This window comes from Corylus avellana, chromosome 5 (assembly GCF_965113065.1).
Source record: "Corylus avellana chromosome 5, dhCorAvel1.hap1.2, whole genome shotgun sequence".
Lineage (NCBI taxonomy): Eukaryota > Viridiplantae > Streptophyta > Magnoliopsida > Fagales > Betulaceae > Corylus > Corylus avellana.
Window position 1 is genome coordinate 31,804,662 of NC_142494.1, and position 25,169 is coordinate 31,829,830.

Consider the following 25,169-nt stretch of genomic DNA (forward strand, 5'->3'; position numbering starts at 1 on the left):
GAGAAGGCAGATGGATAAAATTTTCCTAATTTAACTCCTAATTCCTCTTCTCTTTTCCAATTTTTCTCTGGGATTAGGAAGAACGCTCTCCACTGTAGCTATGATCTTGCCCGTTTCGGGAGTCCCGCAGCAGGAAAAAAACTATACACTTAAACAAAGCCTTTTTGTTTTTTATTTTTTAAATTTCTTTCTCCTCCTCTGGATAAGCAATTTGAGGAAGAAAAGGAACACACGACTCTGGGGCTTGAAATTTTCTCACAATCCCATCCCCCTCCAGTTACTTCTCTTCTCTTCCTTGTCACTCACTCTCTTCAGCCCTACTGGTTGGCCGGTAGCGTCAAGAGAAGAAGGCAAGAGGTAAATTCCCTCCTTCTTCTTTTCCTCTATTTTCTTTTCCTTATTTGTCTTTCCATTAATTAGCTCATTGTGACGGATGTATTATTAATTTTTTTTAATTTTTTTTTAAAGTACATAAGAACAAAAACAAACCAATCTAAACGGCTACCACGAGGTGGGTGTTTAGTACTTACAATTTGTATAGAAGAGACAGGGGAGGGGATATGAGAATGCAGCTATAGAAATTTCTGGCTGCGGCACATTGTGCCGCATAGTAGGCGCAAAATAGCACACTTATGTTTGACTTTTCTAACTTTTCAATGAAAAGATGCTGGGATAAAGTCGATTGTATCCTATATAATATCCATTTTCCTCCGGTCTTGGATAATATTGGAGTCTTGAAGTTCCAGAATAACAATCTTTGAGTCACCTTCAAGAATGAAATTTCCAAGATTGAGAGAAGCTGCTAAGGACGCAGCTAAGAGAGTTGCTAAGGCCTCACCAAAATTTTGATGACAGGAAGAGCCGATTTGAAAAACCATGTGAATGATTTTACCTTCATAGTTGCAGCAGACCGCAGCTTGAGCTGAGAAATTATCCCGAATTGTTGTATCAAAATTAATTTTAAACCATTCCTGAGATGGGGGAAGCCATTTTTCCACTGGAGGGTTAATCTTAAATTTTAAGGCAGCATGATGTTCAAGTGTGACTTTATTAATACTCTTGGATATGCTCAGGGCATCATGAGTGGTGCCTTCATGATGGGCTTTGTTTCTATAAAACCAGAGAAGTTCAAATGCAACAACATCGAAAATTTGAAATATATGATGGTCTCCAAGAGGAATACCAAGAGAATTTCCCCGGAAGAGATTTATCCAATCGACCATATTGGAGAAATTTATGGCAATGGAGTCAAGAGGCCAAAAGGAATTTCTCCAAACTACTCTGGCAAAGAGGCAATTAAAGAATAGTGTTGAAGAGATTTAGTTGCAACTTTGCACAGAGGGCATAAAGCATCAACAGTGGACAAGTGGGAATAGAGAAAATTCTAGATTTAGTGTGGACAATATTCCACAAGAAGAGCTTGAGTCTATCACTCAATTTTAATTTCCAAATACCTTTCCAGAAGAAGCTGGGAAGAGGAGAGGAAGATGGCAAGGACTGGTTGGATATGAGAGAAAGATCTGCCGAATTTGTGGTGAACCTTCCCGAAAGAAAAGGAGTCCAAATATAAGAATTATGATAGTTGCCTGAGATATGGATTTTAAGTATCTCACTAGCCGAGGTAGAATAAAAAATAGAGCTGATGATGGAAGAATTCCATTGAAGAGTTAAGTGGTTAACCAGCCCAGAAATGCAAAGAGAGCGAAAGTTGTTATTTCTGGGGAATCTAGGGGATGGTTTGGAAGAGGGAATGATGGGAATCTAAGAGGTAGTCCAGATTGGAAGATTTGAGGAGAAGCTAGCTTGATGACGTACACCAACTGCAAGAAGAGAAGTAGCTTGCAAAATACCATTCCATAACCAAGAAGTAGAATATGGAGAGGGGGGAGGGAGAGAGAGAGGAGAGGAGATTTCCCTACCTGATATATTTAGCGTGAAGCTGTTTTATCCAAAGACAATCAAGATTTCAGGGATCTTTCCAGCCAAGCTTGGCTATAAGGGCCAAATTCACGTTCTTCACAAGCCTAAACCCAAGACCACCTTGCTCGCGGGGGATACACATGGAACTCCATGACTTTAGAGATAAATTCCTGGTTTTCCCTTTAGGAAAACCCCACCAGAAATCTTTGAAAATCTTTTCAAGAGTGCAGTTGATGGAGGCAAGGAGCAGGAAAGTACTCATTGCATAGGAGGGAATTGCAGCAGCCACAGATTTGATGAGAACAGTCCTTCCAGCTTAAGATAGGGTTTTGGCCCTCCAACCTTCTACTTTGCTTAAGACCTTGTCCAAAACGTCTTTAAAAGCTTGCCTTTCTCGATTTGCCAAAAAGGATGGGGAGTCCGACGTATTTGGAATTTGGAGTGATCTTGAAAGGGATTATGGTCTGGATGCTATTAACAGTGGGAGGGGTAGTATTTTTGTTAAAATGAATGGAAGATTTGGAAGTGTTTGGCTTGTCTAGACTAGCTGCAATGGGAATCTAGACAAGATTTGATAGAGGCTGCATCTGAAGAAGTTGCTTTAGCAAAAATTATGAGATCATCTGCAAAAAGAAGATGGGTTATGGGAGTGCAGTTTCTTGCTATTTTGATTCCCTTTAGAAGACCAAGAATTCTTCCCTTTGAAAAATCTGTGAGAGGACTTCAGTGCCTACGATAAAGAGAAGGGAGACAAATGATCCCCTTGTCGTAATCCCTGAGCTGAGGTGAAGAGACCAAAAGGGCTATCATTAATCAAAATGGAGGGGGGGGGGGGGGGGGGGGAATTAATACAGATAGGGACCCAGTTGGTCCAGATGGGGTGGAACCCCGAAGCTTTTTCCATATCTATCTTGATAGGATAGCCATAGGTCCTCCTCTCCCTTCTCTTTTTTTTTAACCTAAGGGAGTTGAGAAGCTCGTGAGCTAGAATAGAGTTGTCTTGGATATTTCTAGAGGGAACAAAAACAGATTGGAAGGTAGATATAAAATGTTGGAGCAGGGATTTGAATCTGTTAGCAAGTATTTTGGAGATGATCTTTTAAATGATGTTACAAAGATTAATGGGTCTGAAATGGTTGACAGAAAAAAGGACCCATTTGCTTTGGAACTAGAGCAATGAAAGTGTTACTTTGTTCTTTCAACAGATGATTTTTCTTGAAAAAATCCCAAATACTATGAAAAATGTTAGAAGAGTTTGGGTTTGAGTCATTAAGGTTTTGGGGGTAGTTTAGTCTTTATGGTATTTCCCTAATCCTATATAATAGGATGCTTGTATTAGGTTAAAGTTAAGTCGAATAATATAATAGCCTCCGCTTTTTGTATGGAAACCGTTCATACAAACTATAACATGGTATCAGAGCCTTAGGGTTTGAATCACTAGCCCCTTGTTTGTAGTAGTTGTTTTCTGCTCTTGTTCTATTTTTTATTGAGTATTGTTCTGGTGGCTGCCCATGTGGGCATAATGCCCACACGGGCAATGCCTGAAATATGTTGCTGTCCATGGTTGTTTTTTGAAGGAAAATTTTTGTTGTTGTCGTCAGTCATGGCTTTGTGCGTTGGCCACTGACGGCTTTTGGGTGTGTTGGCTGGCGTGGTGCAGTGGCCATCGAAAAAAAAAAAAAAAAAAAAAAGAACAAGTTGCCGGCGTGGATGTTTGTGTTCTTGAAAAGTTGCTTTGTGGTCGTCATTTGGTACTATAGTTGCTGTTTTTTGGAGTGGCCGGAATGTTCTATCTTCTCTGGCAAAACTCCGGTGAAGCTCTGGCGAGCCTACAGTAATTGTTTTTGTTATGTTTTCAGTGTTTTGCTTCTGTTTTTGGTTCTGCCGATGTGGTCTGCCCGTCTCCGGCCAGTTTTGAAGCTCTGGCGTGTCTCTGGCAAAGCTCCGACAAAGTATTTATTTTATTATTATTATTTTTTTCCAGTAGTTGTTTTGCGGCAAAACTCGTTGGTTGTTCATGTGAAATGTGGTTGTTGGTTGTTAGTGATCAATGTATCCAACTGGCCTTGGTGTTTAACGGCGAGACCCGATTAAGTGATTGTTGTATCTGACCGGCTTTGGTGTTTTGCAGCGAGATCCGATCAAAGCTTGGTTGTTGTAGTTTCCGACGAGTTTTCGATCGGCGTTAGAGTTTTATTACATTATCTTGTTATTAGTACGAGTCTTTGTATTCTGTGCTCCAAGCTGTTTCAGCTTAAGAGGGAGTGTTAGAGTATATTTTTTTAGTTATTTTTTGTTTGCTTGTATCTTCCAAGCTGGATTCATATGATTTATATGATCCAGCTTGAGGGGGAGTGTTAGAAGAGTTAGGGTTTGAGTCATTAGGGTTTTGGGGATAGTTTAGTCTTTATGGTATTTCCTGAATCCTATACGATAGGATGCTTGTATTAGGTTAAAGTTAAGTTGAATAATATAATAGCCTCCGCCTTTTTTGTATAAACCGTTCATACAAACTATAACAAAAAACCACATTCTTAACTGTGTTCCAATACTTGTAAAAGAGGGCAGTGAACCCATTAGAACTTGGAGCTTTTGTAGACCCAAGGCTGGTCAGGGCTTGAAAGATCTCCTTTTTTTTGTAGGGATGTAACAAAGAGATTCATTTTCTTTTGGAGAAACAGAGTTATCAAAAAGATTAAGTTACAAAAGAACTGCCAATAGCAGGCCTATTAGAGATCCAACCCCCAGAGGAGACTTTGAGCAAATCCACTGCATTCCTCCTTTATCTGATTAATGTCGAGATATGGAAGAATTTATTATTTTAAATCCTTGCAGGTGAGCCAAAGTTCTTTGGATTTATTCTTCCAGAGAATTTCTTCCTTAATGAGGAGTTCTTCCAGCTCTTGTTTGAGAAGAATTTCTTCAGCAAATGATTGAGGAGTTGGACTGGATTTTAGAACACAATCAATCTTGATGAGAAAGGTATCAATCTTATTTTGAATGTGGCCAAAATGATGAGTATTCCATTGCTTTAGAGCTGTTATGGTGAACTTGAGTTTTCCCGACAGAGAGAAAGCAGGGAAGCTAACTATAGAGATGTCCCAAGTTGCAGCAATAACCAAACCACAAGATGGATCTCTTATCTAGAATTCCTCAAATATGAAAGGACGAGGGAGAAAGGTTAGTGACATGGTCGTGTTTAAGAGAATATGATTATGATTAGAAGCAGGGGGAAGAAGATGTCTAATAGAGAAAGACGGGAACAAATAGATCCAGCTGCAGAGGCTAAACCCCTATCAAGTCTTTCTTTAATGAGATGACTACCCTGCCTATTGTTGGGCCAGGTAAAAGGATTACCAGAAAATCCTAGATCGACAATGCCAAATCTATCTATAAAGGATCTAAAACCACCATTAGAGGGGCTAGCGAAAGGTCGACCCCCCGATTTTCAGATTGATCAAGAATCACATTGAAGTCACCCAAACACAGCCAAGGAACATTATAATTTTTGCCACCAACTTTCAAAGTAAAAAATTATAATGGAAGATGGAGGAGTTTTTTGGGAGGTAGCAAAGCCAGAGAGAGCCATTGGGGTGGATTAATCTGAAAGGAGGGTGGGATTTGGAGAGTGGGCTTGTGAGGGAGGAGAGGCCTAATGGAGAGAAGGGCTTGGAAGTGGGCTGGGTGTTCAATTAGGGGCCGCTCCGAAAGATCTTGTATTTTGGTGATGGTTGAGTCCAACAAGGAGAATGGGGTAGAATTGTAATCTTGGGTTGAAGCTTGATTCGAAGCATAAGAGTCACTTTGGTCTACATGCAAAAGGAATGATTGATTTCTTAGAAGATTGCGTGGTTGAGGGCAGAGAAGGAGCTGGGGTGGCCAGTATAGGCCAAGTCCCCCCAACTTGTTAGAAAACAAAAAATTATAGGGTAAAATATAATTTTTAGCCAATTGGCCTTGTTCATAAAATTTTTTGGCCCCTACCAAAGAAGGCGAAGCCGAGGGCTAGTGATTTTGGGGCTTTGGGAGTAACAGTGTGAAAGAGAGTAATGTTACAAGTTTTTCTTGTATTCCTCTTGAGTCCCTCCAAAAATGATGTGGTTATTAAAATCATCATTGAGTTTGTGATTGATCATTATTAGATTTTGATAAAATTGTGATTTTAATAGCAACATCATTTTTGAAGTGACTCAAAAGGGACACAAGAGACTTTTAGAATTACTCGTATAGAAGAAGTATAGAGGAAGTTGTGAATGAAGGGTTTTAGGGGCTTGAATGAGGAGGTTTTGGAGCGAGAGAGGAAGTGAGGGCATAATAGGGAGGTGGATGAAGAAGAGTATGAGACTTACAACAAATCCATGGCCTAGTTTGAGAGACGAGAGTGAATGGCCGAGTGGGAGTGGAAGTGAGATGGGTTTAGGTGAGTGAGTTCCGAAAACACTTAAAATTATCAATTTGTTTGGTATATTTTGTGAAGTATGGTTATTTGTGTCCATGAAAAAAATAAAAATGGTAGATTGAGAGAGAGCGTGTAGCAGAGGGCCTGGTTATGCCCTAGAAGAGTGGCCAGTGGTAAAGTAGACGATGGAGATGAAGGGTTAAGCATTTAACTTGAGCAAATTGGGCGAGTAACTTAAAGTAGGTGTTAGTCAACCGAAGCAAGTGATGCACAGTTCCCAAGACTGACGTGCAGCAGGGGAAGGCTTGAGATTACAAGCTGGCATCCACTATCTAATTCCTGCCTCTTATGTTTTGCTTCTTGCGTTTTGTATCTCCTTTTTAGCCTTTCGTTTTTTGGTTTGCTTCTTGCCTTTTTGATCTAGGCTAATAATTATAGTATAATGCATTTTTTAGTTCACGAGAACCATCAAAAGAAATAATTTTTTTTAAAAAAAGTTCTTCAAATATTAATATATTTTAATAATTTGTGTCTCTAATAGATAGCTTAATTAGATAGGGATCGTGTTTTATGGAGCGGCGGGTACTAGTTTGAATCTCCTTCCTCTCCCTTGTGCGAACATTAAAAACAAAAAAGAAAAAAGATTTGGCCCCTGCCCATAATATGTTCGGGCTCCGTCCCTGGGGTTGTTGAAGAAAACGTGGCAGCTTTGAACCAAATGATGAGGTGGTTTGGTGAAGCAGTGCCACTTGGAGAGATCTGCTAGCTGGAGCGTTGTGAGAGGGTTCCACGTGTCCAGAAAAAACTTGTGTGAGACAAGCAGATCTTGTTTTTGACGAGGGACGACTTGTAGTTGGGTTAACTCAGCTCCATAAATGGTGTCGACAGCTTCAATCAGGAGTTTCACCGGGCCTTCAGATGAAATACCGGAGCCGGTTGATTCCTCCTAACCTACCAGAGAAGACCTTGGACTAGCAAACTTAGTGCCTTTGAGAGAGATGTCATTCTTCTCTGGAGTCAAAAGGAATAGGAGGAGCTGGGCATGGATTTTGTTTGTGACCTATAAGCTCACAAAGCATGCAATAATCCACAAATCTCTCATATTTGAATTGTATCCTAGTAGAGTTTCTTCCAGGCCAAGGAGGATGAAAACCTGGGACAAGTCGTTTCCGGGTGTCAAGCTCCTCCCGAATCCAAAGGCGACAACGGCAGATAAGACCAGAAGCACTACCATTTTCAACTTCCATCATATTTCCCAAGGCTTTCCCAATACGAATTTCATTTCTATGTATCATATTTTGCAAGGGCAAACCATGAACTTGAATCCAAAAAGGGCATAAGTGAAGATCCACTTCATCAATGGTGAGATCAGGGGACTTAAGGCTTGAGTATTAAAAGGGAGCCTCTGATATTCCACGGTCCTTGGAGCAAAATACGGTCTAGGTGGGAACATTGAGGGAGAGAAAAAAAGATATTTGTTTGGCTCTAGAACCTCAATAACCAGAGGCTCAACAAAATCCCAAGCTTTGGTGAGGGTAGCTCTTAACAGATTGGGTGTTAAGTGTTTTGATTGCTAGAAGCACCAATAAGAGTTTTGACGGCTAGAAGCTTACCAATATTTGGGAATCCCATAGGCAAGGAGTCCAACTGAGATGGGTCATCCCAGCCTAAAGCTTCTATTTGAGAAATCAGGTCTTGGACATCAGGATGAGTAGCATCCATGGAGAAGAGAGGAAGAAAGGACATAATGGGTGGAAGCACTAGAGAAGACAATGTCTTAGAAAAATCTATCCAAAAAGGAAAGATGGTATAGTAGGAGCCCAGAGAGAGAGAGAGAGAGAGAGAGAGCGAGGAAGCATTTCCTTGTGTGTATATGTGACCAATGTATTTTATTTTGTTGGAAAAAGATTCTCATAAATCATACATCCACTATATTCATCATGTCTTCTTATTGACACATTGATCTCTTAGATATTATTATTTGAGCACAGCCGGCGTGGTTCTTGCTGTTTTCATGGCAAATTTTATTTGGGCTAACAATTAAACCTTTTGTTATAGGAAGGTTGTTGGTTGCTTTAAAAGCCGCTTTCCCTTTGCGTAATATTTTTCTTTTTAGATGCAGGTGTTGGGTTGGGTTCAGAGATTGCACAAAGAGCGAAAAGAATTGAAATTAGTTCGGCTGCGTGCTGTATTATGTTGTGGTGGCTTTTCCTAACATCACACCTTGTTGCAACTTAAAAAGTTTCTTGTTTTTCAATCTAGTGGTCTACCATTTTTCTATTGTAACATTTGGGGGATTTCATTTTGCAGAGCCCAAAGCACAAATTACTGTTTCTTGTCTCAAATTGGCAATACTTTGGGTCAGTTGTTGCAGAACACGCTAGCTCAGCTTGATCGAACTTGGGTATAATGGTTGCATGCCTTTCATGCACTTCTGATGCTCTACCCAATAGAAACCCACTCCCAAGCTCTAGAATACAGTTTGGTTCGCAGGAAGCTCACATCTCCCTCCAAAAGTGCACCACTTTCAAACAGCTCAAGCAAATCCATGCAAAGATAGTTCGCCATGGACTATCTCAAGATCAATTACTTACTAGGAGGCTGCTTCACCTTTGCTCTTCTTACAGAAAAATGGACTATGCCACTCTTTTATTCCATCAAATTAAGGGTCCTCTCACTTTTACTTGGAACTTAATGATTAGAGCCTATACCATCAATGGCTGCTCAGAACAAGCTCTTCTTCTGTTTAACCTTATGATATCCCAAGGCTTTCCACCCGATAAGTTCACCTTTCCATTCGTTATCAAAGCTTGCAGTGCTTCTTCCGTAATTGGTCCAGGAAAAGAGATTCATGGGCTAGCTATCAAAACTGGTAGTTTAGGAGACATGTTTGTGCTAAACACTTTGATGGATCTTTACTTCAAGTGCGGAAATGTGGAATATGGGTGTAAGATTTTTGAAAAAATGCGTGTTCGCAATGTGGTTTCATGGACAACCATGGTTTCTGGACTTGTCGCGTGTGGTGAAGTAAATGCTGCTCGAGGACTTTTTGAGCAAATGCCGACAAAAAATGTTGTTTCATGGACAGCAATGATTAACGGGTATGTTAGAAATCGACCTGAAGAAGCATTTGAACTATTCCGGAGAATGCAGCTTGATAATGTGAGGCCCAACGAATTTACACTGATTAGCTTGTTGAAAGCTTGCACTGAGATCGGGAGCCTTAAGATGGGTAGATGGATTCATGACTTTGCTCTCAAGAATGGGTTCAAACTTGGGATTTTCCTTGGGACTGCACTTATCGACATGTATAGCAAATGTGGTAGTTTAGAGGATGCAAGGAGGGTGTTTGATGAGATGCAAATCAAGAGTGTGGTTACTTGGAATTCTATGATCGCTAGCTTGGGTGTGCATGGGTGTGGACACGAAGCCATTGGTCTTTTTGCAGAGATGGAGAGGGCGAATGTATGGCCAGATGCTATCACTTTTGTAGGTGTTCTATGTGCTTGTGTACAAACAGATAACCTGGAAGAGGCTCAGAGATACTTCAAATTTATGGTTGAGCGCTATGGTATCACGCCTGTTCTAGAACATTTAACGTGTATGATTGAACTATATAGACGAGCTGATATGTTAGATGAGGTGTGCGAATTAGTAAACACCATGCCAGCGGAGCCAAAGGACAATATACTGTCTGCATTGTTGCGGGAAAGTGAGGTCTATGGTATTGCTAATATGGAAAAAAAAATTCAGAGGCATGCTGGGAAGTTGGAATATTGGGATACAGTCCCTCCACCCCTATACGTGGGCTTCGGATTTTCAAGTGGGAGTCCTTGTGCCTAGACAAATAAATTGTTTCTGTTTACAAAAAGGCCGAGCTTCATGCCAAGATGCCAAAATGAATAAAATCATGATAATAAAGATGACGATGAGAAACGTGAATTTCTTCCTTGGTAAAACGAAAGAGGAGAATTTACAATGTTATACTTTCTTCCATATTAGAATACTTTTAATGTTAGGCTATCGTTCATCTTTTGAGCCTTGATTTTGTTTCCTTGTAGGCCTATCATAAATTTCTTACCTTATTTAGCCTACTTTGCCTCATTTACAACACTTTAGCTTCTCTATAAATACTATACATTGTAAAACAATTTCATTAAGTTGAATACAATAAAGATGTAGCCCTAAGGGCAATTCACATTGGTGGACGTAGGCCTCTAAGGCTGAATCACTTCAAAATTTGTCGTCTTTTTTCTCTTTCTTTGCTTTTGTTGTTTCTTCCTTATTTTATCTTTTAATAAGTAATGTTGAATATATCAGAAAGCTTAGAGGGGTGCAACCTTAGTATACAAGAGAACGTCTAAGTATGAGAGGAAAATAGAACAAGAAAACCATAATAGCTAATCACTAAAGGAGTTAGAGAAGTAGTTATCCGATTTTGCCGCTGCTTCCACGTACTACCATGTGCCTTTATCATTGTTGTTAGTAATTTTCCCAACCCTTCTCCAAGCTTATTCTAGAAATCTAAATTCATAATCATGTTTTCAAGGTACAAATCTATCAATTTGTGTAAGCCACGATACTAATGGCTACTTAACGCATTGCCATCAAGGCCCTTCCAACAATACAACCATCGAAATTGGTTTTCCACTCTAAGATCGGTGGGTCTATGTCGTTTGGTCCAACGTGTAAGTTGCATGCACATACAAAAGTTCTTGGCATTCCTCAACGCGTGTCACGCGCTTGTGACCCTTCCCCGTGAATCTTTTCCATGCAACCAAGCACATCACACGCTACACACTACAAGCCTCAAATGTGTTTTTGTTAGTTTTTAGTTTACTCGATTTAACTCGATGACTTAGTTCACTGGGTTTGACCTAGTTAATTAGGTTGTTGTGTGGTACTGTGGGATTTGTTAATTGGGAAAATCATGACTATTATGGCAAGAGGAAATTGGGTTTATGTGTTGTGCATCATGAAGTAGGAGTGTAAATGCGGATGAGGATGTGTTGTTGGCAATATCTGCATTCATATAATGTGGTTATCACTTTTAGATATCTGCATTCGTATCATGCGATTATTATATGCATTTACATGGTTTTTGCGGTTATTATTCACTGTCTTTTGAGCCTTGAAGTTGTAATTTCTGCTTCTAGTAAATACAAAAAGGAATTTTAGTTTTTTTTAGTAAATAATCAAAGCACTAGCAACAAAGCAAACACTCAAACAACTTGTTTATCAATAGATAGAAAGAAGATATTATTAATAGGGAAAATTACAGTTTACCCTCTAAAGTTGACAGCGTTTTTCAATTTTAATACCAAAATTTCAATTTTTGCATTCCACTCCCCCAAAGTTCCAAAGTTTCAAATTTTTGCAATTTGACCTATTGTATCCAAAACTTCCCATATTGCCTCTAATTTTTTTTTTTTTTTTTTTTTTTTTTTTTTTTATAAAAAAAAAATTCGGGGTGGCCTTTGGCTATCTGGCCATTTTTGCACCCCCAATTTTTTTTTTTTTTTTTTCATAAAAAATAAAAATTAGGGGCAATATGAGAATTTTGGGATAATATTGATCGAATTGAAAAAAGTTGAAACTTTGTGGGGGTGGATTGCAAAAATTGAAACTTTGGTGTTTGAATTGAAAAACGCTGTTAACTTTGGAGGAGGTAAACTATAATTTTCCCTTACTAATAATACACATCAGCCTATGAATGCTCATATAGGCTTTTAATATGTTCACTTAACACATTATTCAGATCACACTTGTTAATCATTTGCAATGAAATTTCTGTCTCATACATTACTTAGCTTCCTACATGATCTATCTATAGTTAGTTGGTGAAGGGGTATATATATATATAAAGGGTATGACTGCATTTGCATATGTGATAGTTATTTTTGTTAACTATATTTGCATCAGCATATGTGGATAGCAGAGAGTTGGGGATAACGGATGCACGTGGTTAATATCCGCCAGTATTTACACCTCTATCGTAAATGAGAGTTTTGGGAGTGTTAGGAAAGGATTATGAGGTGATTTTTAGTGGAAGTACAAATTTTGCACCTTGGCGTCCGAACGAACATAGTCATGTTCGAACAAACATGTGAGAATAGAGTAATGCTACTTTTCACACATATTTTACATTGGCTAACTTGACGTGTTTTAAATGGCTTCTCATATCAACTACTATATATATAAAAAAGAAAAAAGAAAATAAAAACTATTCAAAACACGCAATGTCAACCGATTGTGAAATGGGTGTAAATAGTAGTGTTACTCCTAAGAATAAGACTCAAAATAAAGACCTGAGGCACTAGTTTGGTAGCCTCGTTCAGTAAGTGTTTGAGTGAGTCTCTTCGGTTGATATTCCTTGCTTCCCATAAAGAGGAGGCAGGAATGATGAAGATGATGGAAGCGATAGTTGCCAGTCTTGAGTGAAATCTGGATGTTGAATTGCAAGAGCAACAATAAGGGAATCTCCTTCTCCTTCAAGAATGAAATAAGACAAACCCAGAGAAACTGCAAGGTTGGCTGCCAAGAGAGTTGTCAAAGCTTCACCAATTGTAGAATCACACGGAGGGCTAATAAGAGAAATACCCTTGATGATGCGCCCAGAAGAGTCACGACAGATGGGTGCTTGGGCAAAGAAAGAGTCTCTAATGACTATATCATAACTGATCTTGTGGAAGGGGGAAGAGGAGGAACCCAAGCTTCCGCAGAGGAAGATGAAAGATTCTTCCAAGCCTTGAAATGTTCCAAAGAGAGCTTATTGATAGTCTTGGAAATAGATAAAGCATTAGGCACAAGATCTTAATGATAAGTTCTGTTCCTGGAAAACCACAAATGATCACAAGCTACTGCCGCAAAAATCTTAAATAAATGAGTATCCTCAAGAGGAATGCCAAGAAGCTGGTGAGGGATGAGGATACAGGTAAACAATTCTTATTCCCTTAACGGTTTGGAAAAAAAAGGGCATTATCAAAGGAATGAAAAGACAACAATTCTCATTCCCTGCTTCCCTTTACGTTTGACATTTAGATCAAACTGCAATTTTATGTCAACAACACCCCTCCATTAGCATTTTATTTTATGTTGGATGAAAAGTGGTCACATGTCTTTCATGTGACCCTTTTTATTTTAAACCATAAACTTTCTAAAATAATCTTACTTTGACCATTAAAAAACTAGATTTGCCCTTAAAAACAATTATCTCTAAAATAAAATTTTTTAAAAATATAACACAAAATGATAATTTAATGTATTCAAATGTCACGCTTGCTAATTCGTAGGGTTAAGTTAAAATTGGCATGGAGCTTAAATATATTTATTCTAAAGACAAAAACGCCTACACAAATCTCAAACGGTAATTTTACAATCAAACAAAATTATTGTGGCCTTAGAAAATATAAGATATTTTAAGAGGTAGTTCGCCTCATGAAGAGGTGACTGAATCGAATTTCCCTCTATACGTGTAAACATGTATTAAAAAAAAAGAAAAAGAAAGAAAAGAATATAAGGTTTTCTCATTGAACACATTCCTAGAATACGAATGCCAAGGAAAATAGAAACCATTTCCGTCCAAGTGCAGACCGTCAGGTAAAGAAATGGAATAATCCCCAGAGCTTGAAGACAAAAACCCATATCCAGAAAGGAGAAAAAAAAAAAAAAATCAATCATAACATTCAACGTTACCGAGTCTGAGAGTGATGCGCCTTAAAAACTCCAACATCAAAGAGCCAAAAATCTCCCCGGTCCATTCCACCCCATATTTGGTGGTACTAGTGCCACCCTAAACAAGAACCCATATCCAGAAAGGAGGAAAAAAAAAAAAAAAAAATCAATCATAACATTCAACGTTACCGAGTCTGAGAGTGATGCGCCTTAAAAACTCCAACGTCAAAGAGCCAAAAATCTCCCCGGTCCTTTCCACCCAATATTTGGTGGTACTAGTGCAGCCGTTGTAATTCCTCTCACTGTTCCGACGGGCTGGAGCCGGGACTCTTCCTCTCTTCCTTATTAACGAAGTCTTTCGAAGGGTGGGTAGTTGCGTTTCCAGTCAAGAGGCGCATCTTGATTCCTAGTTACACAGTCGCTACTCGGTCTATTATCCACCCACCCCACCTTTTTTTGTTCTAAAATTTTGAATTAATTATTGAAGTTGTCATCGTTATTACTTTGGGTTCTCCTGAAAGTCTGACTTTTGGGTCGCATAATTGAACAATCCCGATCCATGGTCAAGCAGCCAGCCTGCCAGGGAAGCCAACAAGGTTAGCTTCAGAATAATATTATTCGTTATTTGATAGACGGATTCAATTCAAACTTCAAAACTAGTTTTAAACCCTTTCCGTCCTCCTGCTTGCTAATGCTGACCATGTGCGGTTGACAGTAGAAATGTTCGGTATAACTAACCCAATAATCGTTGAAGACAACAAAATTAGAAATATTCTATTAATTAAAAAAAAAAAAAAACAATATCTTGGATCTGTAGTTGTGTGAATATCTTAGTATAATTTTATTTCACTGGTTCCCAAAAATTTGTATAATTTATAAATTAAGTAAGAAATTGTTAGTCAAATACCAGGATGGTCCCTCACTCTCAGTTTCATAATAAGGTTTTGGTCGTGGGTGCAACTCCTCCTCCGGCACTCGGTATCTCCATAAATTGCTCGCTTAACCAAACTCTAATCTTATTCCGTTCTAAATCCAATACTTGTCTTCTTAATCCTCCTCTGCCGAGAAAGAGGGTATCTTCTTGCGTCAATTATTGGTCGTCCAGATTTGACGGCAGCAGCAGGACCAACAACAACAACAGCAACCGGAGCAGATCAGGTGGTGGTGGTCGAAGGGTGATAATGGCTTCATCTCCTCACAAGAATCTGAAGACATTCAATGACCTGCGCCATGTGGATTCAATGAGGACTCTCCCATCGGGCGCCGGAAACATTTCGCATTTGAACGCGGTTGTCTTGGGCGAATCCCTCGCTTCTGAAGAGAATGATCTTGTCTTTCCCAGTGAGGATTTCTCTCGCCAGGCACACGTTACTTCACCCGACAAGGTAGCCTCTCTCTCTCCCGCTCCCCGCAGTATCCATTTCCTTCTCCCCCACTACCCCCCCCGCCCCCCCTTCTTTTTTCCTAATTTGAATCTTTGTTTTCTGTTAACATTCATGTTGAGAGCAGTTTCTTTTGCGTTTTGATGAATTATCATGTTTCTATTGATCTGTCAGTACCTGGAGATGTATAAAAGATCGATTGAGGACCCTTCTGGATTTTGGTCCGATATCGCATCATCGGAGTTCTATTGGAAAGAGAAATGGGGCCAACAAGTCTTCTTTGAAAATCTTGATGTCAAGAAAGGCAACGTCAAAATTGAGGTTTTATTTTACTTTTTTCGACTTCTTCTACCCTTCTTTTTTAACGCTTAAAAAGTTTAGGGTTTAGGGTTATTGGCTATGTGCTGGAGTCTTTGATCTGTATCCTCTTTCAGTGGTTCAAGGGCGGTGTCACCAACATTTGCTACAATTGCTTGGATAAAAATGTCGAAGCTGGAATTGGTGACAAAATTGCCATTTACTGGGAAGGAAACGAGCCTGGTTTTGATGGCACTTTAACCTACACCCAGCTTCTCCACAAAGTTTGCCAGGTCAATTATTAAATGCCTCACACACCCACCCACACACACATGCACAAAACAATTATTAAAATATTAAAGAGGATGCCAGTTCTTCAATCTGCAATTAGCTTAATGGCTAAATGAATGTTATAAATTTTTATCTAATTTACTTATCAAAATAAATAATTTTTTATCTAATTTCTTTGGCAGCTTGCAAACTACTTAAAAGATATTGGGGTTAAGAAGGGTGATGCTATTGTGATTTATTTGCCAATGCTAACAGAACTTCCAATTGCAATGCTCGCATGTGCTCGCATTGGCGCGGTTCACTCGGTATTACATCCCCTCCCCCCCCGCCCCTTTTTTTTCTTCCAAATCCCGCATTTTTGTCTATTGTATGCAGAAAAATCCCTGATAGGTTTTCTATTCTACAGGTTGTATTTGCTGGATTTTCGGCAGAATCTCTTGCACAAAGGATTATGGACTGCAAGCCAAAGGTTGTGATTACTTGCAATGCTGTGAAAAGGGCTTCAAAGGTTATCCACCTCAAAGACATAGTTGATGCTGCCCTCGTCGAAGCAGCCCGAAATAAAATTTCTGTAGGTGGGAAAATAACTGCTTTGTCATTTAAACACAAAATTCTTTAGTCTTTAAAAACATGCATCTTTAAATTTAAAAGGGTCATGCACACTTTAGTCAAGATTCTCTATCTCATGATATATACAATATGGCATATTAAACATGCACCCACTTCAAAGGGGGAGCTGCTAGTCCTTCAGGATGGAAGTCTGGGTCACAACAGTCCACTTGCTCTTTTTCTTGTTTTTTATTTTTTTATTTCCCTTTGTTGTTGGTTATTGTAAGTAACTCTAATATTCTTTAATTTAGTAATGAGTTAAGTTTTCTTTCGATTTATAGAAGATGTGACCATGGAATTTTATGAATATGGAACACCTAAGATGCTTGGACAACATATGCCTAAGGTTCATTATGATCTGAGCTGAGGTAAAGTTGTTAGGGATAATGCTCTAAAATCCAATTTGTATGACATTTTTCTATCAATAAAAGTGTTTTATTTTATGAGATTGCATGAATATTGGGCATAGTGTATTCATTTGATGAATGTAGTCCATGAGTTACATTGTATGTGATTTAGGTATGTTAATGAGATTAATGCATGGAAGATCTAAATCACAATTTCCCTATAACTTTAGTTTGTAGTCTATGATGAAATTGGACATTTAATTTGATAAGATAATAACATACCAATCGTGATGATTTATCTTGATCATAGAAGTGGAGATTTATGATTGATAATTTATCAAAAAAAAAAGAAGAAGTGGAGATTTATGATTGATATGTTGGTGTATTAGGAATACACTAAACTGAACCATTGTAAGTTATTATTCTATTAACTATTGTCATCTAAATAATTAAAGACTGCATATAGCTTTAACTCTCAATCCTAAGAGGATTGTGAACTCAAATGTGAAATGTAGGTTACTTTGATGCATTTAGGAGTGAGATCTAATACCTCAGTGCATTGTGTGATCACAATGAACATTGTGGAAACTCTACTCCACAAGATGAAATCCATAATCTCTCTATTTATATATATAATCAGGTTTTTGTATCAGCAACATAGGTATGTGTTCTTTAACTTGTTCTTTAAGTTTATCGGAGATTTTTTGAAAATTGTGATTGATTCGAACTAGAAGTAGATCCATGATTAAATTCCCCTGTGCATAATATTGTATGAGATGCATATTAGTTTCTAACAGTATCCACTGTTGAGGATTGGATGTGTTGGCACGGACCAGTTTGGACCTTGGCTTTGGGTTCAGATTGTTGTAAAACCCACTTGACATACCAACATTTGCTTCCCTGTTTACAGTAATTTCTCCACAAGGATCTGTTCATCTGTTTTTCTCCATGAGGACTTATGTGTTTCCTTTTTCTGGCAGATGTGTGCTTAACCTATGAAAACCATTCAGCAATGATGAGAGAAAGTACTAATTGGCAAGAAGGAAGAGATATATGGTGGCAGGTTAGTTTTTGCACCTCTTCTCATAAAAAGATTCTGACGAAAGATATTGTGCTCCTACTTATAATTTGTATGTTCTATTCTGTATCCTTCTTGTATCAATGTGTTTTTAATATGCCTAGAAATTAGAGAGTGCTATATTTGATGTAGAATTCCAATTCCTAGTGTATATTAACTGCATGCCTGTGCTTCATATAAGAGGCTTAATGTCTAATTTTGCAATATGAATTGGATCTGGCATATACTTTATCAATTGTCAATGACTAGAAATTTAGGATAATCAGTTTTTTGGGTTATTGATGATTTGTGATTGTCTTTCAGGATGTTGTTGCTAAGTATTCAACTACTTGTGACGTGGAGTGGGTTGATGCTGAGGATCCACTTTTTCTGCTCTATACAAGTGGGAGCACTGGAAAGCCGAAGGTAGCTATATTACATGATTTTATTTAGAGACATCATTCTTTCTATATTGTTTGTTCTAATATAGGTTTATGAAGGGTGTTCTCCATACAACTGGGGGATATATGGTGTACACTGCAACAACATTCAAGTATGCATTTGACTACAAACCATCTGATGTCTACTGGTATTCTTGAGAATTTGCTCATCCTTTAAATCTTTAAGAACTCCCTCACTTGGAAGACGCTCTATAGTATTGATATTTGTTGTATCTTATCATACCTTCTTATCAATTTCAGGTGTACAGCTGACTGTGGTTGGATTACTGGGCATAGCTATGTCACTTACGGACCACTGCTAAATGGAGCATCTGTTGTTGTCTATGAAGGGGTAATGGATTGAGAACTAGTAGAGTAGTTTAACATTCAAGACTGGGAACAAATTTCACATTCAAATAATAAATTAAATTGGAAAAAAGTCAAATTTGTTGTGCTTGGCATCTAAACTAAAGTTGTGTGTTATTTGGTCTCTTTTTAAAAACCATTTATTTAGTTATTTTTAAAGTATCTCTCCTTGAGAACCATATATGTGGTTTTATGTAATTGATGAAAATACTTTGTCTAGTTACATTAGACTATTTTATGAAACTTAATTTTCACACATCTTGGATAACACGAGTGTTCGGTTTGAGACACCAGTAGGGTGTATTGGTATGTGGAACATGCCCAAGAACTTCATGAGCATTCAGACAGTCGAAGCCCAAATTTTGGATGGCTGTGCGTTTTAGCGCATTCATCATGTTATTTTGACTTGCACAAGACTCATTGATGAGAAAAACAAGCAGATTGTTTATATGATGTAAATGTTCTAATGATTGATCTTATATGTTTTTTTCTGGATATAGAGGCCATATTTCATGACTACAATGAGAGGTAATATATTGGATTTTCAGTTTTTTCATTTACAGATAACTCTGTGTATTATCTCCAGGCTCCAAATTATCCTGATTCTGGACGCTGTTGGGACATTGTTGACAAATACAAGGTGACAATATTCTACACTGCACCCACATTGGTTCGGTCCCTAATGCGTGATGGTGATGAAGTAAGCTACGATCCTGACCTTACTTGCATATCTGTGGGTGAAATATATATGAAAAGTTGCTATTCAAGATATAATACAACTCAGTTATGCCTTTTCCCAATTATATGGAATTGCTTCAAAATTCTTTGTTTGGCATTTTGTTTAAACTAGTTTCATAGTTTCTGATATAAGAGAGAAGCAATATTAAAGACAAAATCTAGCCGGCTAGGGACCCCACGTGATAAATTTTGGGTGAAGTGAAGTCTCACTTTTTGGCCTTTTTAAGTTGATATGCTGCTGGTTTTGCTTTTAGTAAGTTCTTTAATTTCATGAGTTGGGGTAATAACTTTATTATGAGTGGAGGTCATTGTTACTATTTTAAATATACATCTTTAGTAACTCATAGCTTGTTTAGTAGTGAAGCTTATTTACATATGCATTCTTTTCACATAAAGAGTCCTAAATTTGTTGGAAGCAGGTTCCACCAGCTTATGTAAGTCTAGGTAGCCTCTTAAGCCGTATTTTTGATTTAGATGTGATGATTAAAACAATTTAATTATACTCTCTCCATTTGAATTTAAATGTTTGCTTTCTTTTTGAGCTGTATCAAAATATATCCCCACTGTCTAAAAGTGGAAATTCTTCTTTAATTTTCTATAATACCCTTAACTTTTTTTCTTGAAAAGCAAATTAGATTCTTATTAAGTTGTGGTACCTCTAATGTAAGTTAAAAGACATTACTTATAAAAAAATAAGTCAAAAGACTTTTTAAGAGATCATCATATCTTTAGTTTATTATTACTAGTTGTGCCATATCAAATCCAAACATTGAAATTGGGACAGGAGTAAGCATCTTAAATCTAAATAATAAAACAAAAGTTGAAATACCGCCAACCTTGCTCATTGTTCAGGAGGTGTGCTGGTGTATTCCTGTTTTTATGCGCTACATGAGAGAGAGAGAGAGAGAGAGAGAGAGAGAGAGGGGAGGAGGGGGAGGGGGAGGGGGAGAGAGACAGAGAGAGGGGGGCAAAATTATGACAAAAAGAGGAGGAAGAAGCTAGGGGAAGGGGGAAGAGAAGGGGAGAGAAAGAGAGAAGCCAGGGGAAGAGGAAGGGGAGAAGAGAGAGAGAGGAGAAAAAGGGGGAAGAAAGGTGGTGTAGGGTTGCGACTGGCACAGAGTGTATTGGATCACACGAGTGATGATATAAAACAATCATATAGGCTCTGAATACTAAAATTGATGCAGGACAAACGATAATGACAAAAATATACAGCAAAATTAAGACACAGAGGAGCAAGAAGCGAAGGGAGGGGGGAAGAGAGAAAGAGAGAAGCCAGAGGAAGTTGAAGGGGGAGAAGAGAGAGAGGGGAAAAGGGGAAGAAAGAGAGACTAATAAATTTTTCAATTTTAGTCTACCTTCATTGGAGTGCAAATCATACTGAAATAGACTCATATGTCAACACCTATTTATTGATTTAGCTAACATATTCTAGGACAACCCCATTTATTGAATTGCCCAAAATAATCTAAGACAATGTCTATTTATTGAATTACAAAAACACTCTTGACTCTTGAAAATTAAATAAAATATCAAATTAAATACTAACAGCCCCATTAATTAATAGGACCTAAATAAAATTAGGTGGACCAATATTTCATGCTTCGCCCATAGCATCAAGAGAGATGCAATACCCAAAATCTCTTGTGTTCTTAAGTTTCATAATGCGTTTATTGATGTGAACAATTGTCATTTATGCAGTATGTTACCCGCTACTCAAGGAAATCCTTACGGGTCCTTGGAAGTGTAGGCGAGCCTATTAATCCAAGTGCATGGAGGTTATCTGCTCTGTCTTACTGTTATGATCCAAAATACTTTTCCCTTTCTTTTCGTAAAAATAATAATAAGACATTCCACTTTTTCTCAGGTGGTTTTTCAACATGGTTGGAGATTCAAGGTGCCCTATATCTGACACTTGGTGGCAAACTGAAACTGGTGGCTTCATGGTAGTTTAGTTCTTTCTTATATCTTATGGCGATGGCAGCCATTGGGCATTGTTTCAAGTAGAAATATCTGTTTATTTGTGGCCATTCATTTCTGTTGAGATCTATTGTAATAGGTCACAATTTTTACTTGGCAGATTACTCCATTACCGGGTGCTTGGCCGCAGAAGCCTGGTTCTGCCACTTTTCCTTTCTTTGGGGTTCAGGTCTTTCATGCATAGCTAATATATGGATGCTATCATGCATATTAGTTTAATCTTTTTTTTTTTTCCTAAACCCTAATTTTTTACTTATCCAGCATTGTCTTATTTGGGTTAAATTGCAGCCTGTCATAGTGGATGAGAAGGGTGTTGAGATTGAAGGTGAGTGTAACGGGTATCTATGTGTGAAAAGCTCGTGGCCAGGGGCATTCCGAACACTTTATGGCGATCATGAAAGATATGAAACCACATACTTCAAACCATTTCCTGGCTACTATTTCAGTGGTGATGGCTGCAGCAGGTAAGTAATGATTGTTAATTGTTATTTTATCAGTCTGTACGATAATATTTTTTAAGGATCTTGATATGTATTTTTGTACTTGAATCAATCTGTAAACGATATGGTGTCTCCAAAAATAATTTCTGTACACCAATACGCAAGACATGCAAATGACTGGGATGATTGTATTAAGCTATCTACATCTATGTTTCAGGGACAAGGATGGATACTACTGGCTTACTGGAAGAGTTGACGATGTTATCAATGTTAGGTATCTTTTGGATTTCATAATTTTTCTTCTTGTGATCCTCGGACAGGCAAGCAAAGTGGATACATACATGTACATACGAAGTATATGCAGGATCAAAAACTTACTGATTTTTACACATTTCAGTAAAAATTTGCATCTCTCAAAATGTCAGCATTCTGTTAGGAAGAAAACCACGAAAGTTTTTTCACATTGCATTTATCAGATAGTTTAAAAATATGTGCAGTGGCCATCGAATTGGCACAGCAGAAGTGGAATCTGCTCTAGTCTCACATCCCCAATGTGCAGAAGCTGCTGTGGTTGGTGTTGAGCATGAGGTAAACCCATGAGCTTTGGTGTGCGTGTGTTGTGACTGGTTCGTGAGAGAGAGAGAGAGAGAGAGAGAGAGAGAGAGTGGCAGCTTGATAGGTGCAGTGGCCATCAAATTGGCACAGCAGTAGTCGAATCTGCTCTAGTCTCACATCCCCAATGTGCAGAAGCTGCTGTGGTTGGTGTTGAGTATGAGGTAAACCCATGAGCTTTGGTGTGCGCGTGTTGTGGTTGGTTCGTGAGAGAGAGAGAGTGGCAGCTTGATAGGTGCATTTAACAACTAAAATGTAGGTTACAGGTGCTTGCTTGTACCAAGTATGTCTAAAGCAACTACTGTATTTGGTGCTGTAGGTTAAAGGCCAGGGTATTTATGCATTTGTTACTCTTGTGGATGGTGTTCCGTACAGCGAAGAACTCCGGAAAAGCCTCATCCTCATAGTCCGGAATCAGGTTTATATTTAGTCCACTGCACTTTGTTTCATATGAAAACTAAAATTTCAAATACACTCTTTACCTAATAGTGCAATCAGTATCCAATATAGTGTTACAGAATCTTTTTGGGAGATTCCTTTTGTTGTACCTGGATGAATTCTCACATTACCTAGTTCTAATGAAAGAAATGAAGTGTTCGTTTACAAAACGTAGTGCCTTTGCTCCTGATTATTTAATGTGATTGATATCATCTATCTTCACCAAAAACACATTGAAGCTCTTACCCGGTCAGTTTATCCTCAATTGATTTTGGTTTTTGTGCTTCCGATAATATCATCTCACATCATTGGCTACTGGCCAAGAGCATGTCACTGATAATGGGGTTTAATTGCTGGGTTCAGCCCCCTGCTGAAATTAGTTACTTCTTGCTGGTTTTTGAGCGCAAGGATTAGTAGGTAATAATGTCATAAAGCACGATCAACTGTCCGTCGTATAACCACTTAAGGACTCCCTTTTATCAGACTACTTATATGTAAATTAGCTGACTTGAGGCTGAGATTTAAGATTAAGCCAACCCTTTTCCCTCTCACTTGTATCCAAGTTAATGATTAATTCATTTTCATGTACAGAGATTGACACATACAAATATATAAATTCATGAATCGTGTATCCTAAAGTTTCATACTTGTTCAACCTTTCAGATTGGAGCCTTTGCTGCACCTGACAAAATCCACTGGGCGCCTGGCCTTCCAAAAACGAGGAGTGGAAAGATAATGAGGAGGATTCTGAGAAAAATTGCATCCAGGCAGTTAGATGAGCTTGGAGACACTAGCACCCTTGCAGATCCGAATGTGGTGGATCAGCTAATTGCACTTGCTGATTGCTGAGCCTCCACACTAGTAATATGGAAGGCACCTCCATCGGGTTATTCAGATTTGTAATATCCGGAATTGTTACAGGCGTGCAGTAAAAGTGGTTAATTTGAGCAATAGAATAAAGAGCCCGTTAAGGTTTTGTTATTTGCCCAACATCCCTCCCCTCCAGCGCTTCTACATTGGCTTCCTTGCAAACATATAGGACACTAATTTATAGGTGCTATTTGCCAGGTTGAATGCTTGTGTGTTCTTTGATTTTAATGACATTAATTTGCCTTTATATCCAACGACCTGCTTCTGCAGTGATAACTATCTATTACCAACATTCCTTTGTACCAAAAAGAAAAGGTTAGGAAACAACGGACACTGGGACACTAATTTCTGAACTATCTCGGGTCTTTGTTGCAGTTGATATTTTTAGGTTAAAAGCCAACGGGAAATGAAGAAGCAAATAATTTGCCCAGCTTGCGGACTGTTTTACACATTGTACACATCCACAAACAAGGTTGCATCGTTGACCCTCCTGTCTAAACGCCTAGCATCGGACACCTTCGTACTGGTAATTATACTCGATTTATTTTTGTAGCCTTCTTTGAAAGGAGCTCTCAGGGATAGAAAAGTAGTGGAAAAAAAAAAAAAAAAAGGGATAGAAAAGTAGTGCTGTGTTCCATGTATAATATAAATGTGTTGAAATTTGAAGATAATTTTTATGATAATTATCTAACTTGTTCATAAGTTCTTGGGGACAAATATACGTTGGCCCCTTTAAATTATCGCCTTTTTATGAAAAAAAAAAAAAAAAAAAAAAAAAAACCCTATCTCAAACGTTAAAAATTGATTAAAAAAAAAGTTGCATGTGACCACTTTGACGAAACTCTTTCCAAAATTCCCGCACTTTCAAACCTTGAAATACCAAAATTGCGTTTATAATTATGTAAAAGAAAGGAAAAGAAACTCAGAAAAACAAAAAACAAAGACAAAGCACACCAAACAACCCATCCCTCTATACATCTCCTATACATGTATATAGACCATAAAATCTATACATCAAATTCCATACAAGAATACTGTCTTAGTGCAAACAGTAAATTCTCATTAGTTCTACGAAATCTTCCTTTAGAGCAGTGTGCTTTTAAATTCTCATTGGAGACGCATATGAGATTCTCAATTAATTAGCTTTGACTTCTAGTTCTAGCACCGACTAGAGCAGTGTGCCTCTCGTCTAATCAAATCTAAAAAAAAAAAATGTTGAAGAAAATTAGAAGAAGGGCTGGCTGACAGCAGAGAGGTCTCTGTAGCTGGCTGACAAGCGGGCTGCAGCACTCTGTGATAGGATTGAGGA

At 38.2% G+C, this 25,169-nt stretch overlaps 2 protein-coding genes across 5 annotated transcripts; both read left to right on the forward strand.

The window, feature by feature from the left end:
* Positions 1 to 30: 30 nt before the first annotated feature.
* Positions 31 to 10,550, forward strand: LOC132180305 (Tetratricopeptide repeat (TPR)-like superfamily protein). 4 transcript variants are annotated; one of them, XM_088516260.1, is made up of 3 exons: positions 31 to 357; positions 8,436 to 8,520; positions 8,630 to 10,550. In XM_088516260.1, exon 3 carries the CDS (start codon positions 8,729 to 8,731, stop codon positions 10,160 to 10,162), a length of 1,434 nt encoding a protein of 477 aa, XP_088372386.1. In that variant the 5' UTR covers positions 31 to 357; positions 8,436 to 8,520; positions 8,630 to 8,728; the 3' UTR covers positions 10,163 to 10,550. The 4 variants fall into 4 exon arrangements, with proteins under 4 accessions (XP_088372386.1, XP_059449065.2, XP_088372387.1 ...); XM_059593082.2 differs by having other exon boundaries at positions 8,442 to 8,520; XM_088516261.1 differs by having other exon boundaries at positions 8,442 to 8,514.
* Positions 10,551 to 14,011: 3,461 nt separating this feature from the next.
* Positions 14,012 to 24,114, forward strand: ACS (acetyl-CoA synthetase). Its single transcript, XM_059593367.2, has 18 exons — positions 14,012 to 15,378; positions 15,550 to 15,696; positions 15,810 to 15,965; positions 16,146 to 16,268; positions 16,370 to 16,538; positions 17,900 to 17,982; positions 18,301 to 18,402; positions 18,477 to 18,565; positions 18,678 to 18,768; positions 19,369 to 19,482; positions 21,222 to 21,298; positions 21,388 to 21,466; positions 21,601 to 21,669; positions 21,789 to 21,964; positions 22,158 to 22,214; positions 22,438 to 22,528; positions 22,872 to 22,970; positions 23,654 to 24,114. Exons 1-18 carry the CDS (start codon positions 14,905 to 14,907, stop codon positions 23,837 to 23,839), a joined length of 2,382 nt encoding a protein of 793 aa, XP_059449350.2. The 5' UTR covers positions 14,012 to 14,904; the 3' UTR covers positions 23,840 to 24,114.
* Positions 24,115 to 25,169: the final 1,055 nt, after the last annotated feature.

Excerpts from the sequence above, each read along its gene's own strand:
- LOC132180305 (XM_088516260.1), top strand. The coding sequence starts at position 8,729 with ATGGTTGCATGCCTTTCATGCACTTCTGATGCTCTACCCAATAGAAAC.
- ACS (XM_059593367.2), top strand. The coding sequence starts at position 14,905 with ATGGTCCCTCACTCTCAGTTTCATAATAAGGTTTTGGTCGTGGGTGCA. Across the intron at positions 15,966-16,145 it reads TTCTCCACAAAGTTTGCCAG|CTTGCAAACTACTTAAAAGA; the intron begins GTCAATTATTAA and ends TTTCTTTGGCAG. Across the intron at positions 16,269-16,369 it reads GCATTGGCGCGGTTCACTCG|GTTGTATTTGCTGGATTTTC; the intron begins GTATTACATCCC and ends TCTATTCTACAG.